The 13,448-nt window shown below is 42.9% G+C and overlaps 1 protein-coding gene across 3 annotated transcripts in view; it reads left to right on the top strand.

The window, feature by feature from the left end:
* Positions 1-13,448, top strand: part of JHY (junctional cadherin complex regulator) — an 89,299-nt gene that overhangs the window by 30,586 nt on the left and 45,265 nt on the right. For 2 of the 3 annotated variants that reach the window (XM_045860357.1, XM_045860356.1), the window contains exon 3: positions 6,267-6,380. The exons of the other annotated variant lie outside the window; for it this stretch is intronic. In XM_045860357.1, the coding sequence (XP_045716313.1) occupies positions 6,267-6,380 (114 nt within the window). The remainder of the gene's footprint in view (positions 1-6,266; positions 6,381-13,448) is intronic. 3 annotated transcript variants of the gene reach the window in all.

Raw genomic sequence — 13,448 nt, 5'->3', positions numbered from 1 at the left:
AGGAGCGGGACTGGAGCAGCACAGCACACAGCCCTGCACAGATCCATTCTTCTGCTGCTTCTGGACTTAAAGTCCAGAAGGAAGATGAACATAACTACTAGGCTGATACTTGCTGCCAAAGGGAAAGTACAAAGTACTAAGGACATGTGCTCAGGTGCATCTATTTTAACCCCTAGGGTGTCTGGGAAGGCTTCCTGGAAGAAGTTTTATTTCAGCCAGACCTGGAACAGTGAACAGGATTGGTCAGAATAAGTGCTGTGAGAAATTTCTGGGCAAAGAATGGACCAGGCACAGCAGAGATGAGAGATAACAGCACACGTGGCCTGCCAGTGGGACCAACGGTACAAAATGAAGGGAGGAAGGAATTCAGGCTGAAGAGCAGAGGATGCATGCTCTTATAAATTTGGGGTGGAGGAGCTTATAAATTTTTCAAGATTGAGGCAGTGGAAAGCACTGAAGTGTCTTTAGGAAGGTGACTGGCATAATCAGTTTTAGGGTTGTAAAACTCACTGTATATGGAAAATGAATGTAAAATAACACATCCAAAGGTTTTCCTGTCGTCTCATTTTTGTTGAGCACATGTCTGCTAAATACATCATGAAATGTCCTATAGGAGTGGAGAAAGTGGCCAACAGCAGAACCAAGTTCTTTCACGTGTCTCGTCTCTACGTAGCTGAATAATTCAAACAGCTGTGCAAAATATCCGCTTTGGAGCCTTACAGGGCTACTCTCTTTGTATAGCCATGCCTCAGCTTCTTCTGCTGGCTGTTTATAAACACAGGAGGTAGCAGTGCTGACGTTAGAGGGCATGAACCAACGCAGCACTAGGTATTAGAAACAGGGCTGGGAATGAATACTGCAGCTCCCTCATTAACCAAGTTAACACAGAAATGCACCCTGAACCAGTGATTATGCCTCAAGGAGACAAACTCAATAACCGATGTGTTGGAATTGTGGTAAGGAAATACATCTTAAAAATCAGAATCTGGCCTGTTTTTATTTGGATATGTACTAGTTGTTAGTATCATCAAGGAATGAGAATAATAAGGAACCTAGTAAATTAATGTGAGGCCCCTCACAACATCTGAACATAAGGTCAGTGATAAAAAAATCAAGGAAAAAAAGAGCGAAATCTGCATTGATGGCTGACCATAACTACAATGTGCTATTTAAACATGTTTCAGTGTGTGCCTATGCAGAGACACTAATTCACATAGAGCACTTGGTAAAGCATCAACTTTTTGTGTGGCACTGATTCCCTAAGAATCTGATGAGTTTCTTTGAGGGAGCGGCAGCAGCCCAATCTAGCTCAGCTGTGCTCAGTCTGAGTTGCTTTCCTACCTACAAACCCTCACTTCAAAGCAAGGAACATAATGTACAATTTTTTAATGGCTCTAGACCCAGGCACTCAGGCTCCCTGCTCTGTGCCTTCCCTCAGTGTAAACACCTAATCAAGATTGCCTGCGCTTCCACAATAGCAGCCAAATGCAATTCGAGAACCACAAGCCTTTGAAGTCCTCCCAGCAAAGGCCGGTTTTCTAGTCTGGGATAATGACATGCCATGATTGCTGTCTTTGTTGTATCTTTTCAGTAGAGAAGCAATTATAGGCCCCAATTTAACAGAATAGACATTACACAGCTTATGATGCTCAAAATGCAATTTCATTTGATCATTTTCTCAATTTGATTGGTATTAATAGAATGGTTCACAAAAAAAAAAATAGCTGGCAGAGGTTGTGTCCCATTCCACTTTCAAAGAGATAATGTAGAAGCATGCTTTACTTGCCCAGCGGCGCCCACTGGGGTGGCTCAGACACTGAGTTCCAACAAAACAGCCTGTGGATGGAAGCACCATACCTCCCACATTCTCTGGGGAAGGAAGCGTAAGACAATGCCATTTTAATTTGTAAACTTTTTACCAAAGCTATGTAATAGATCCCATCATTGTCAATCAATATCACCAGTGAAAAATTGAATTAACTAAACCAAGTCCTCTTGACAACAGCCAGGGGATAAACTGCCCAGTGGCAGATCTAGGAATAAACCCGACTTTTCTCCTGTCATCAGGCTCCAGATAACAGCTCGTCCAAGATGTCTCAGGTTTGAGGTTTGGGAAAGGATGTTTTCTTGTCTCCTTAGGCAGCCTATTTAGATTTGTTTATACTCTCAGGTTTCAATTCTCACCCAGGACAGAGTTGATTTTTCTTTTCTCTTTTTAAATTATATTTTATTGATTATGCTATTACAGTTGTCCTGACTTTTCCCCCTTTGTCCTGCTGCCCCCAGCACCCCCATCCCACTTCGTCAGATAATCCCTTGTTCATGGCCATGGGTCACGTGTATAAGTTCTTTGGCTACTCCCTTTCCTATACTGTACTTTACATCCCCATGGCTATTCTGTAACTGCCTGTTTGCATTTCTTAATCCCCTCACCCCACACCCATTCTCTCTGTTACCTGCCCCCCCCAATCTCTTTATCTTTAACCTTTGGCATTTTAATTATAATGTACTTGTGGTGGCTCTTTGTGTGCATCTTGTTTGGGACTCTCTGTGCTTCCTTGACTTGCATGTCTATTTTCTTCGCCAAATTAAAGAAGTTTTCTTTCATTATTTTTTCAAATAGATTTCCAATTTCTTGGTCCTTCTCCTTCTGGCACCCCTATGAAATGAATGTTGGATTGCTTAAAGTTGTCCCACAGGCTGATTACACTATTTTTTTTTTTTGGATTCTTTCTTCTTATTGTTCTGATTGGTTGTCTTTTGCTTCCTTATGTCCAGATCATTGATTTGATTATCAGCTTCATCAACTCTACAGTTGACTCCCTGTAAATTGTTCTTTATTTCAATTGTGTACCCTTTGTTTCTGACTGGATCTTTTTATGCTGTTAAGGTCCTCACTAAGTTCCTTTAGCATCCTTATAAATAGTGCATTGAACTCTACATCTGATAGATTCATTTCATTTAGCTCTTTCTCCATTTCATTTAACTCTTTTTCTGAAGTTTTTATCTTTCCTTTCATTTGGGCCATGTTTCTTTGTCTCCTCATTTTGGCAGCCTCCCTGTGTTTGTTTCTGTGCATTAGGTAGAGCTACTTTGACTCCGTGTCTTGGTAGTGTGGCCTAGTGTAGTAAGTGTCCTGTAGGGTCCAGTGGCACAGCCTCCCCTATCACCCAAGCTGGGTACTCGAGGTATACCCTTCAAGTAGACTGAGTACACCCTCCTCTTGTAGTTGAGCCTTGGTTGTTGTTGACAGGTCAATGGGAGGGATTTATCTAGGATAGTCAGCTGCAAGGATTGGCTGTGACCACTGACTACCAACCTCCATGCTCTGTGGATGATCAGCTGTGCAGGGCCAGGGTAGTGGTGCTCTGATGTGGTCTGTAGCTATCCACTGGGTGCTCTGGCCCTGGGGTTTCCTGGCTGGTGCAGGCCACAATCAGCCCCCACCTGTGTTTTGCACAGGGCCACCCTGCCTGAGTTATAAAGCAATCTGAGAAGGCTGCCTTTTGTGCTGGGCTTGGAGATTCACAGGTGAAGCCAAACTGTGAGTCTAGGCTGCTAGTTCTGGGACTGGGGCTCACTGAGGCCAGCTACTACTTGGTGTTTTCTTTTAAGTGAGCTGTGTTTCATGACAATGAGCAATTGAAATCTAGGTAATAATGATGACAAAGTTGTAAAATCAAATACTTTTTTTAATGGGAGAAAATTTTTATTTATTTTGTATTTATTTATATATTTTTAGAGATAAGGGAAGGCCAGAGAAAGAGAGGGAGAGAAACATTAATTGGTTGCTCTTGAATGCACCCTCTCTGGGACTAAACCCCCAACCCACACATATACCCTGACTGGGAAGCAAACCAGTAACCGTTTGCTTTGCAGGATGAAGCCCAGTCCACACTGTTCAGGGCACCTAATACATTTTATAGTCATCTAATGTTTCTTGAGCTGGTACTGTGATACGGACCAAGAGATGGAAACATTAGAAATGGTTCCTGACCTTGAGCAACAGCATTTATCGTCCTAAACTCCCCATTTCAGCACGAGTTCAACTATTTCATGGTGCTGTGAAGTTTCCCCCTTGCAGAGTAGGTAATCATTTAAAACCTGTTGATTACTTCCATTTGTAATCAGAAAAATGCTATCACCAAATAGTTCTGGTAGTAGCAGTGAAAATTCAAGCAAAATTCAAGTGAAAAAAGTTCTATTGTCACTTTTTCCGATTTTCAGATTAACCTTTAAGTATCCAAACTTGCACGCCATCTGTTTGCACACACACAATGATTGTGATAAGTAGACATTCAGGTAGAGAAGGTTACATTCAAGATAAAGGAAACAAGATAGTGCCTTTGTTGTGCCAGAGAAGTTACATTAAGTTGTAAGGAATGAGGTTATCTCCATTGTCAACTGCTTACTTATTACTTAACATTTAATAAATATTATTGCTTCTTTTCATATTGAATGCTAGTCTGTGTAGCATGAAGAAAAAGGAAGCAGCAGATGGAGAACTCAAACAGGAACATGCAGAGTCTCAGTCCCACACTCTCCCAAGGGTCTCACGCTACTCAGCCTCCTGGGGAAATTTAACAAAACAAGTATAAAGTGCTGAATCTATATTTTGAAGTCAATCACATTAGCATTTAAAGGGAAGTCAATCACATTAGAAGTGGGAAGACGGATCAGAGTGCCCAAAGGAGCACCCCCTGAATGACCCATCCCAGGACGAAGGGCACAGAAGTTTCGTGGCTGATCCTCCAAATAAAAGCAGGCTTAGGAAAGACACTGTAGTCAGCTTCTCATAGTTTTGGCTGTTTTCTGACAGAGAGATTGGCTTATTCCATGTTATTTCAGAGAGCAGAGGGATAGAAAGGGAAGGAAGACATATTTCTGCTCTTGTAAGGAAGAGCTTTATAGCATTCAGGTGGCTCAGTGATGGAATTGCATCACTGAATGTTCACCATTCATGAAACAGAGATTGAGAAATTTAACATTTTACTCCAAGGGATGCTTGAAAGGACCAGGTCTCCCACAGAAAGGGAATACACGCAAGCCCCCTCCTCATTCACAGAAGATCCTTAAGCTTATGCTCACACAGACACACAGAGAGCTTTGGCCAGGAGAGGAGGCCCGTGTTTGGGCAGCAAGTGGATGAACTTATACCAGGGATGGTGTAGAAGTATCAGAGGCTGTGCTGGATCACCTCCAGAGTCCCTTCCAATATTATGATTATGTAAGTGTCACTTGATTTTTCTGAAATGTCATCTGCTGTAATTCCACATAGGACAGAGAAATCCATTTTTTTTTTAATTTAAAACAGATAGCTAATGGATAGAGATAATGAAGGCCCTAAGTCCCATGAATAGTTTTGGGACCTAAATATGATATAGCTGCCTTTATTTGTGGTTCCCAAACCTAGAGGTGGGAGGGTTAAAACATCTTAATATTTGGGGCCACCCACAGAATTTCTAATTCAATTGGCCTGGGGAGGGAGAGCATTGATAGTTTTGAAAAGCATCCTGGCTTATTCTAATATCTTACTACAGTTTACAACCACTGATGACCTACATCATTCAAATTCAGAGTGCCAGATGAGAAATTCTGCCAATCAAAGATGATATTCCTAATAAGTGAGTGAGTTTATCGAAACTATCAAATGTACAGGCTCTGGAGTTGCATATACTGCCTGGCTCCACTGTTTACTGGCTGTGGACTCTGAGCAGGTTACTTAACCTCTCTGTCCCTCAGTTTTCTCATTTCCAAAAGGATATTATAATAGCACATACCTGATAAGCTTGTTTGAAGATTAACTGATATATGCCAAGTACTTGGGACAGCTACTGACACTATGAGCATTCAAGGTATATTCAATACTGTTGTTATTTCTATTGTTGTTGGTGTCATTATCTTGCAGTGCAATGTTACTTCATTATATTCTTTTGTCTGGCATACGCAAGCATTAGTCGCAGAATCTGGTTCACATAACTCCTGTAAAACTGGGTCCCCTGAGTACGCACAGCATTTACAGTCATTAGTGTGACCTCAAAGCACTGATTCTAAGATCATGCCTGAAAGAGAAAACATTGTTTATTCCCATCTCTCTTGGTAACAACATAAGTCCCTGAGGACTAACATTAACCCTTGAAATGAACAGCAAGTAAAACAGTCCTTGCTAGAGACAGGAGGCCGTGGCTCTAAGGCCATGTCTCTAAGGCCATGTCTCTAAGGCCGAACCAAATCCAGTGAACCTGCTATGTGTTTCGCCCCCCTAGATGTCCTCCCCAACCAGAGGAATGGGCCAGATGTCCACCCAGCACTCCCACGAGAGGGGAAGAGTTGCCTTTGATCCTGAAAACAACTGGCACCAAAGAGCCCAGCAGCTAAAGGTTACTTGCAGGATTGAATTTTAAATGTGTTTCAAGGGTTACTGCTAAATATAAGCCATGTTTGTGACTCACTTCTTATCACTTAAGGGTTCATTCTTATGCCTGAGAACAGTCCCCTCCTCCCAGGGTAAGACTGGCTTCTGCCCAGATGGGCCATGGCTTGCCCAGCCAGCCAACCTGACCCATTTTCGCAAAGGTTCTACTTCCTAAAGGAAGAGTCATTTCACTCTCTAACATTCGAAGTTATAACCCCTTTGAGAAGAAAGGCATGGAGAAAATGGAAGGGGAAAAAATGCAGTTCCAAAAAATTGTCCAGTTCTGTGCCCCTCCTGGCCTGTTTCCTCTGGGAATTGGCGGTTCTGTTGCACCCCTGGGGGAGGGGGACCCCGACCCTCAACATGAGACCGGAGCCTCACTGCAGCCTCTGTGGAAAGGGAAGGCCTGCTCACTGCTCACAGAGCATAATGACATCCTTTTCTGCCTGTGGGTTTACTATCTTGAAACTATATTTTGTTTGTGGGAAGAATTTTATGAAAATGCCCCACTGACTTTTTCTCAAGGAATCAGGAAAAGCAGCTACAGCTGCCTTCTGGAGCAGTGTCTGCGGTTGTGTGGAGCGGTGTCTGCGGTTGTGTGGAGCGGTGTCTGCGGTTGTGTGGAGCAGCCGCGTGTGGACCGGGTGCCATCCCTGCTTAGGAAGGAACCATCCCTTTAGAGTCACCCAGGCTTTGACCTGGACTGTCAAACTATGTGCAGCAGTGGCAGTAGTAATAACAACAATAAGTTGTGGTCCGGTTTCAGAGGAATTAGATAAGAGGGACTGCCCCAACCATCCTTCCTGGGGCAGTGGCCTCCAGACCAGTCTTATTTTTATTTTTAATATAACTTGTATTTTAAATTACAGTTGACATCTAATATTGTATTAGTTTCAAGTGTACAGCATGGTCACTGGAAATGTATATAACTTATGAAGTGATCACTCCAGTAAGTCTGGCACCCACCTGACACCTACATAGTTATTACAGTATTATTGACTGTATTCCCTGAGCTCTACTTAATCCTCATGACTATTCTGTAACTTCCAATCTGTACTTCTCAATCCCTTCACCTTTTCCACTCATCCCCCCACACTCCTTACCATCTGGCAACCATCAGAATGTTCTCTATCATTGACGTTATTTCTGTTTTTCTTGTTCACTTATTTTGGTTTTTAGATTCCAAATATAAGTGAAATCATATATTTGTCTTTGTCTGACTTATTTAACTTAGCACAATACCCTCTCAATCCATTCATACTGTTGCAGATGGCAAAATTGCATTCTTTTTATGGCCAATCCATTATGTGTACAAGTATATCCAAAGAAAACCAAAACACTTATTTGAAAGAATATATGTACTCCTATGTTCATTACAGTGTTATTTACAATGGCCAAGATATGGAAGCAGCCCAGATGTCCATCAGTAGATGAGTGGATAAAAAAGCTGTGGTACATTTACACAATGGCAGTAAAAAAGGAAATCTTATGTTTTGCAACAGCATGGATGAACCTGCAGAGAATTATGCTAAGTGCAATAGGCCAGTCAGAAAAGGACAAATACTATATAATTTCACTTATACATGGAGTCTAACAAACAAAATAAACTAATAAACAATATAGGAACAGACTCATAGAGAATAGACTGACAGCTGTCATAGGGGAGAGGGCTGGGGGCTAGGTGAAAATGTTAAAGGGATTAAGCAAAAAAAAAAAAAAGCAAAACTCATAGACACAGACCACAGTATGGTGATTACCAGAGGGAAAAGGAGTAGGGGGAGGTAGAAGTGGGTAAAGTGGGTAAAGAAGTAGGTAAATGATGTGGGTTGGTGAACACAAAATATAACATACAATGATGTATATAGAACTGTATACCTGAAAACTATGTAATTTTATTAACCAGTATCACTCCAATAAATTCAATTAAAAAGTGAAAAGACAAATAGAGATAACAGTGAGGAATGTTGGGGTCATGTCCCCCTGGTACGGGCTGTTTATCTCTGAAGGTCTGGAGAAGAGATCATTCTGACATTTAAGCATCCTATCCTAGATGCACAGGGCTCGCTCCAGGTAAAGATTACCACACAGGCCTAGGACGTGAGTTCTCATTATGAGTAGCTCAGTTAGGAATTTTTATGAGCAGAACATCCTGCATGGTCACCTTCAGGTGTTGTGCTTGTTCTGCCTGCCAGGTAAGCCATCTTGTCATTTATAGTTTCCCCTTTTGGTCATAAATCAGTTGGAACAATGCCTTGATGACCAACCATTTGGGAATAATGTAGTCCCATGGTGCTAGGGAGGCTCATTCCGAGGAAGTCTTAGTGTCTGCGTTCTCTTGTTGAAACATGAGCAGTTGGGGATGGGACAAGACTATAACCATGGGATGTGAATTAAGGCCTAATTTTCCCAAAAGAAGAAAGGGCAGGTAGATGGGAGGCAGTCGGTCCTGTGGGCCTTCATTATGACAAACATTCTGGATCGTTTCTAACCCATGAGCTCCATGACCTGAGTTTTCTTGTTTACTTTACCCCTCATCCTTCTGTGTCTAATGTAACATTTACCTAACAGGAAGAGGAATAATAACGTAGTCCAATAACATACAATAAAAACATAATCTGCTTTAGGTAAGGATGAGCTTGAGGGAGGTAAACGTCTCAGCCAGTCAAAGAACGCTTTACAGGTGTTGTCATGGTTTTTACCAAAATAACAATGTGTTTTCCTCCATATATTGCCATCTGTACTTTATGAGAGGTTTGGCCCAATGAATGAAGACTTTTAGCTATTTCATGACCTAAATTTCTAATTTTTCTCCTGGCTAGTTTCCATGGAAATAACTCCATGGAGAGAATTGAGTTCAATTTCCCAGTACATTTGATTTTCAGTATTAATATTCTTATGTTTTGTTAGCCTGAGATAAAGTTCTTTACCTGTAATCTCTGTATTATACCATATTCCTGTAGCATTTAATATAAATTTAGTGTAATTATAATAGAAATGACTTAGAATAACAGGAATTTTCTAGTCCTTCCCAACAAAAATGGCCTTTCCCCATGTACCATACATTGTTACTTGTCAGGATAGATGCAACAGGACAGGTTTGGGTGAACTCAATTTCACATAGTTTGAGGGCATGACCATTTTACCTCTTTGATTTTCATAATCTGACAGTAAGATGAGCTCCCATGTACTGCAATCTTCTTTAATATGGCCCATCTGTTTCCCACTAAAAAGTGTTATTAAGAATAGTTTTTTTTGGACTTCCGGCCAAGATGGAGGCATAGGTAGTCACACTATGCCTCCTCGCACAACTAAAAAATTACAAACAAAAAACAACCATAACAGAGAGAAATGAACCGAATGGAAGTCTGACTACCATACATCCAGAACGGTAAGGAGGGGCGGAGTCGGAGGCCTACGGAGAGGGGTTGAGGGGTCCCAGCAGGAAAAAGTGGTGGCTGGCAGACGTGGGTGCGCAGGGTGCAGACGGCAGTTGTCGGACCCTAGACGGGCAGAGACAGCTGACAGACGGGTGTCAGACCCTGGGCAAGGGAGGCAATGAGCAGACCCAGTGAGGCACGCAAGGCAGCAGCTGGCTGTCTGCAGCCGCGCATTCATGTGCAGACAAACTAAGTGAAAATGGGCAGCAACACAGACTATGCAACCCAGGGACCCAGCGCCAGGAAACAAAGCCTAAAGGCACCGGCTGAAAACACCTGTGGGGGTTGAGGCTGGGAGATTCTCTCAGCCTCACAGGAGGCACCTTGGAGAAACCCACAGAGTCGAGAAAGTACACAAACCCACCGGCCCGGGAGCCAGCACCAGAGGGGCCCAATTTGCTTGTGGGAAGCAGCAAAGAGGACTGAAGTCGAAGAGAGAGCGGAGCGGGTGCCATTGTCCCCCTCGGACCCCGCCTCCACATACAACGTCACATCCCAGCGACTGGGTTGCCCCGCCCTGGTGAACAAGTAAGGCTCCGCCCCTCATACTTAACAGGTGTGACCAGACCAAAAGAAAAAAATAAAATAAAAAAGATAGCTCAAACAGAGTTAAAGCCCCAGAGCCAGTTTTTTTAAGCAACCGAGAGATAGCCAGCCTATCAGATGCACATTTCAAAGCACTGGTGATCAGGATGCTCACAGAATTGGTTGACTTTGGTCATAAATTAGATCAACAAATGCAGGCTATGATAAGAGAAATGAAGGAAAATGCACAGGGAACCAATAGTGATGGAAAGGAAACTGGGACTCAAAACAATAGAGTGGACCAGAAGGAAGAAAAAAACAACCAAACAGAAGAGAATGAAGAAACAAGAATTCAAAAAATGAGGAGAGGCTTAGGGACCTCCAGAACATCTTTAAACATTCCAACATCTGAATTATAGGGGTACTAGAAGGGGAAGAGGAAAAACAACAAGTGGAAAAGTGATTTGAACAAATAATAAAGGAGAACTTCCCAATCTGGCAAAGGAAATAGACTTCCAGGAAGTCCAGGAAGCTCAGAGAGTCCCAAAGAAGTTGGACCCAAGGAGGAACACACCAAGGCACATCATAATTACATTAGTCAATGTAAAAATGAAGTAGAGAATTCTAGAAGCAGCAAGAGATAAGGGGACAGTTACCTACAAAGGAGTTCCCATCAGACTGTCAGCTGATTTCCCAAAAGAGACTTTACATGCAAGAAGGGGCTGGAAAGAAGTATTCCAAGTCATGAAAGGCAGGGACCTATATCCAAGATTGCTCTATCCAGCTAAGCTTTCATTTAGAATGGAAGGGGAGATAAAGTGCTTCCCAGATAAGGTCAAGTTAAAGGAGTTCATCATCACCAAGCCCTTATTATATGAGTTGTTAAAGGGACTTATCTAAGAAAAAAAAGATAAAAAATATGAACAGTAAAAAAGACATCGAGGGAGAGGAAGATGGCGGCCTTACTGTAGGCAGCATTTTTCTCGGCTTCTGTGAAGAGGGGGGAAACTCGCGGATCGGTGGAGAGGCAGAGCAAGTGGGCTGGGTTGCCGAATCACTTTTGAAAGCAGGACATCTGAAATTATTGCACTCACTGGAAAACCAGACGGTAAGAAGACGGATACAGGACAAAAGGGGCCCAAGAATCAGCGCGGGGTCTGGGGTGCGCAGACCCCAGGCCCGCCCGGTGCTCCGGGCTCTGCCCCAGGGATCCCGGGAGAGGGAAGTTGCTGCTCCCTCCCTCCCCCGAATACGGGGGTGAGCAACTCCAGGGGAGAACGGGTTGCTAGAAGGAACAGATTGGCCAGTTGGACTGAGAAAAAATCGCCCAGGGAATATGAAATCCCGCCCAGAGGCCAAGAAGTGAGAGCCTCTAGCCAACAGGACCAGGGGCATCTTTAGCCTGGTGGAAGTGCAGAGCGGTAGCGAGCACAAGCCGGCCGCGCTCGGCTCGCGCCCCATAGGGAGGCAGGAATCGCGCGCTGTGATCCCAGGAGAGACGAGGGGCTGGGCGCGTTCCTTCAGTGGTGGCTCAGAGATTTCCAGCCAGCCCGACCGGAGAGCCGGGAAAGGCGCCAACATTCCGTCGGAGAGCCGTTTGGCGGGGAACACGGAGCTGGAAATGGCTGGGCTCCCGCACCTTCATCGGGAAGACACTCTCTCGCACCAGTGTGTCTTGGAGCGCCCCGGGTACCTGACAGACTTGCTGAGTTCTGGTTGTGAGAGAGAGAAGCATTTCAAAGGCCCCTCAGCCAGCTGAAGCTAGCAAGATCAGAAAAACTGGTCTGGCCAGTTAGAAACCAACAAGAGGTTTTTTGTTTGTTTGTTGTTTGTTTGTTTGTTTGTTTGTTGGTTTTGTTTGGTTTTTATTGGTTTCTCTGGCTGTTGGTTGACTGATTTTATCTTGTGTTTTATGTGACTTTTTTTTTAATTCTCATTATTTTTATATCGCAATCCCTTATGTTTCTCTTCCATTCAACCTAATATTATTCTTTCCACTCCAAATTTAGCTCTCCTGCACCACATCTTCTGCTTTTCTTTCCTTTTGTTTTAATCTTGCAAGTTACTGTAAATTTGTATTATCTTTTTCTCACTTTTACGACATTTTTTATTTTAATAATATTTTGGTACTCTTTTTCTTTCTGTATAATCTTCTTTGCTTGGCTGGTTATACTGTCATTTGATAGGTTCCCCCTGGTATCTCAGGCACAAGATGTTGATAAGTTACTATCCTTCATCTGAGTTCCATTAATACACTTCTCAAGGTTCTATACTCTTTATTCTTGTTATCTAGACCTCATCGATTTTGCCACAAGACTGTCACTTTACTATTACTGCTAGTAAGACCTAGTCTATACAATTGTAAATGCTTCTCAATACCCCTACCTGATCTCAGCCCACTTTGCAATTTTCTGAACTATACTATTGTGGGGGTTGTCTCTATTCTTTTACTCACTACTCCTATATACTAATCTTTAGTCCAACCCTACCTTAGAAGCTGACCTCCCACAGCCTCACAGCTTTCTAGATCCAACTAACAATCCTCTCGTCCCCAATAAGAGTCTTACCTTCTTTCCATCCTTTCTAAAAGGTGGATAGTGGGGTGGAGGATCACGGCTACACTGTAAGGAGCCAAAGGATAACCCATCTCTTCTCTACTGGCTGCTAAAGTAAATATCATAGTATACTATCTTGCTGTTTTAAACCATTTTGCCTTACTCCTCCAACTGATCCCAAAAAAGAGTAGGGGGAAGCTGTGACCACCAGGATACACGAAGGAAATTGCACCACTGAAACACACAAAAATTCTACCACAGAAGTTCACACCATAAATACAGGGAACCAGAACAGTTCAAATTAACAAACAAGAAGAACAAAGAAGAAACCCACGAACAATGAGAAAACAAAGAAACAACCCCCAACTGAAGGGAAACGAGGAAGCCTCAGGAAAAATGCTAAATGAAATAGAGGCAACCCAACTATCAGATAGTGAGTTCAAAACAATGATTACCAGGAAGGACAATGAACTCACAATGAGCTTTCAGAAATTAGAGGGAAACTACATCAATCTC

The sequence above is a fragment of the Phyllostomus hastatus genome, unplaced genomic scaffold (assembly GCF_019186645.2).
Source record: "Phyllostomus hastatus isolate PE091 unplaced genomic scaffold, TTU_PhHast_1.1 phas_scaffold_193, whole genome shotgun sequence".
Classification (NCBI taxonomy): domain Eukaryota; kingdom Metazoa; phylum Chordata; class Mammalia; order Chiroptera; family Phyllostomidae; genus Phyllostomus; species Phyllostomus hastatus.
This window is presented reverse-complemented; position numbering and strand designations above follow the sequence as displayed.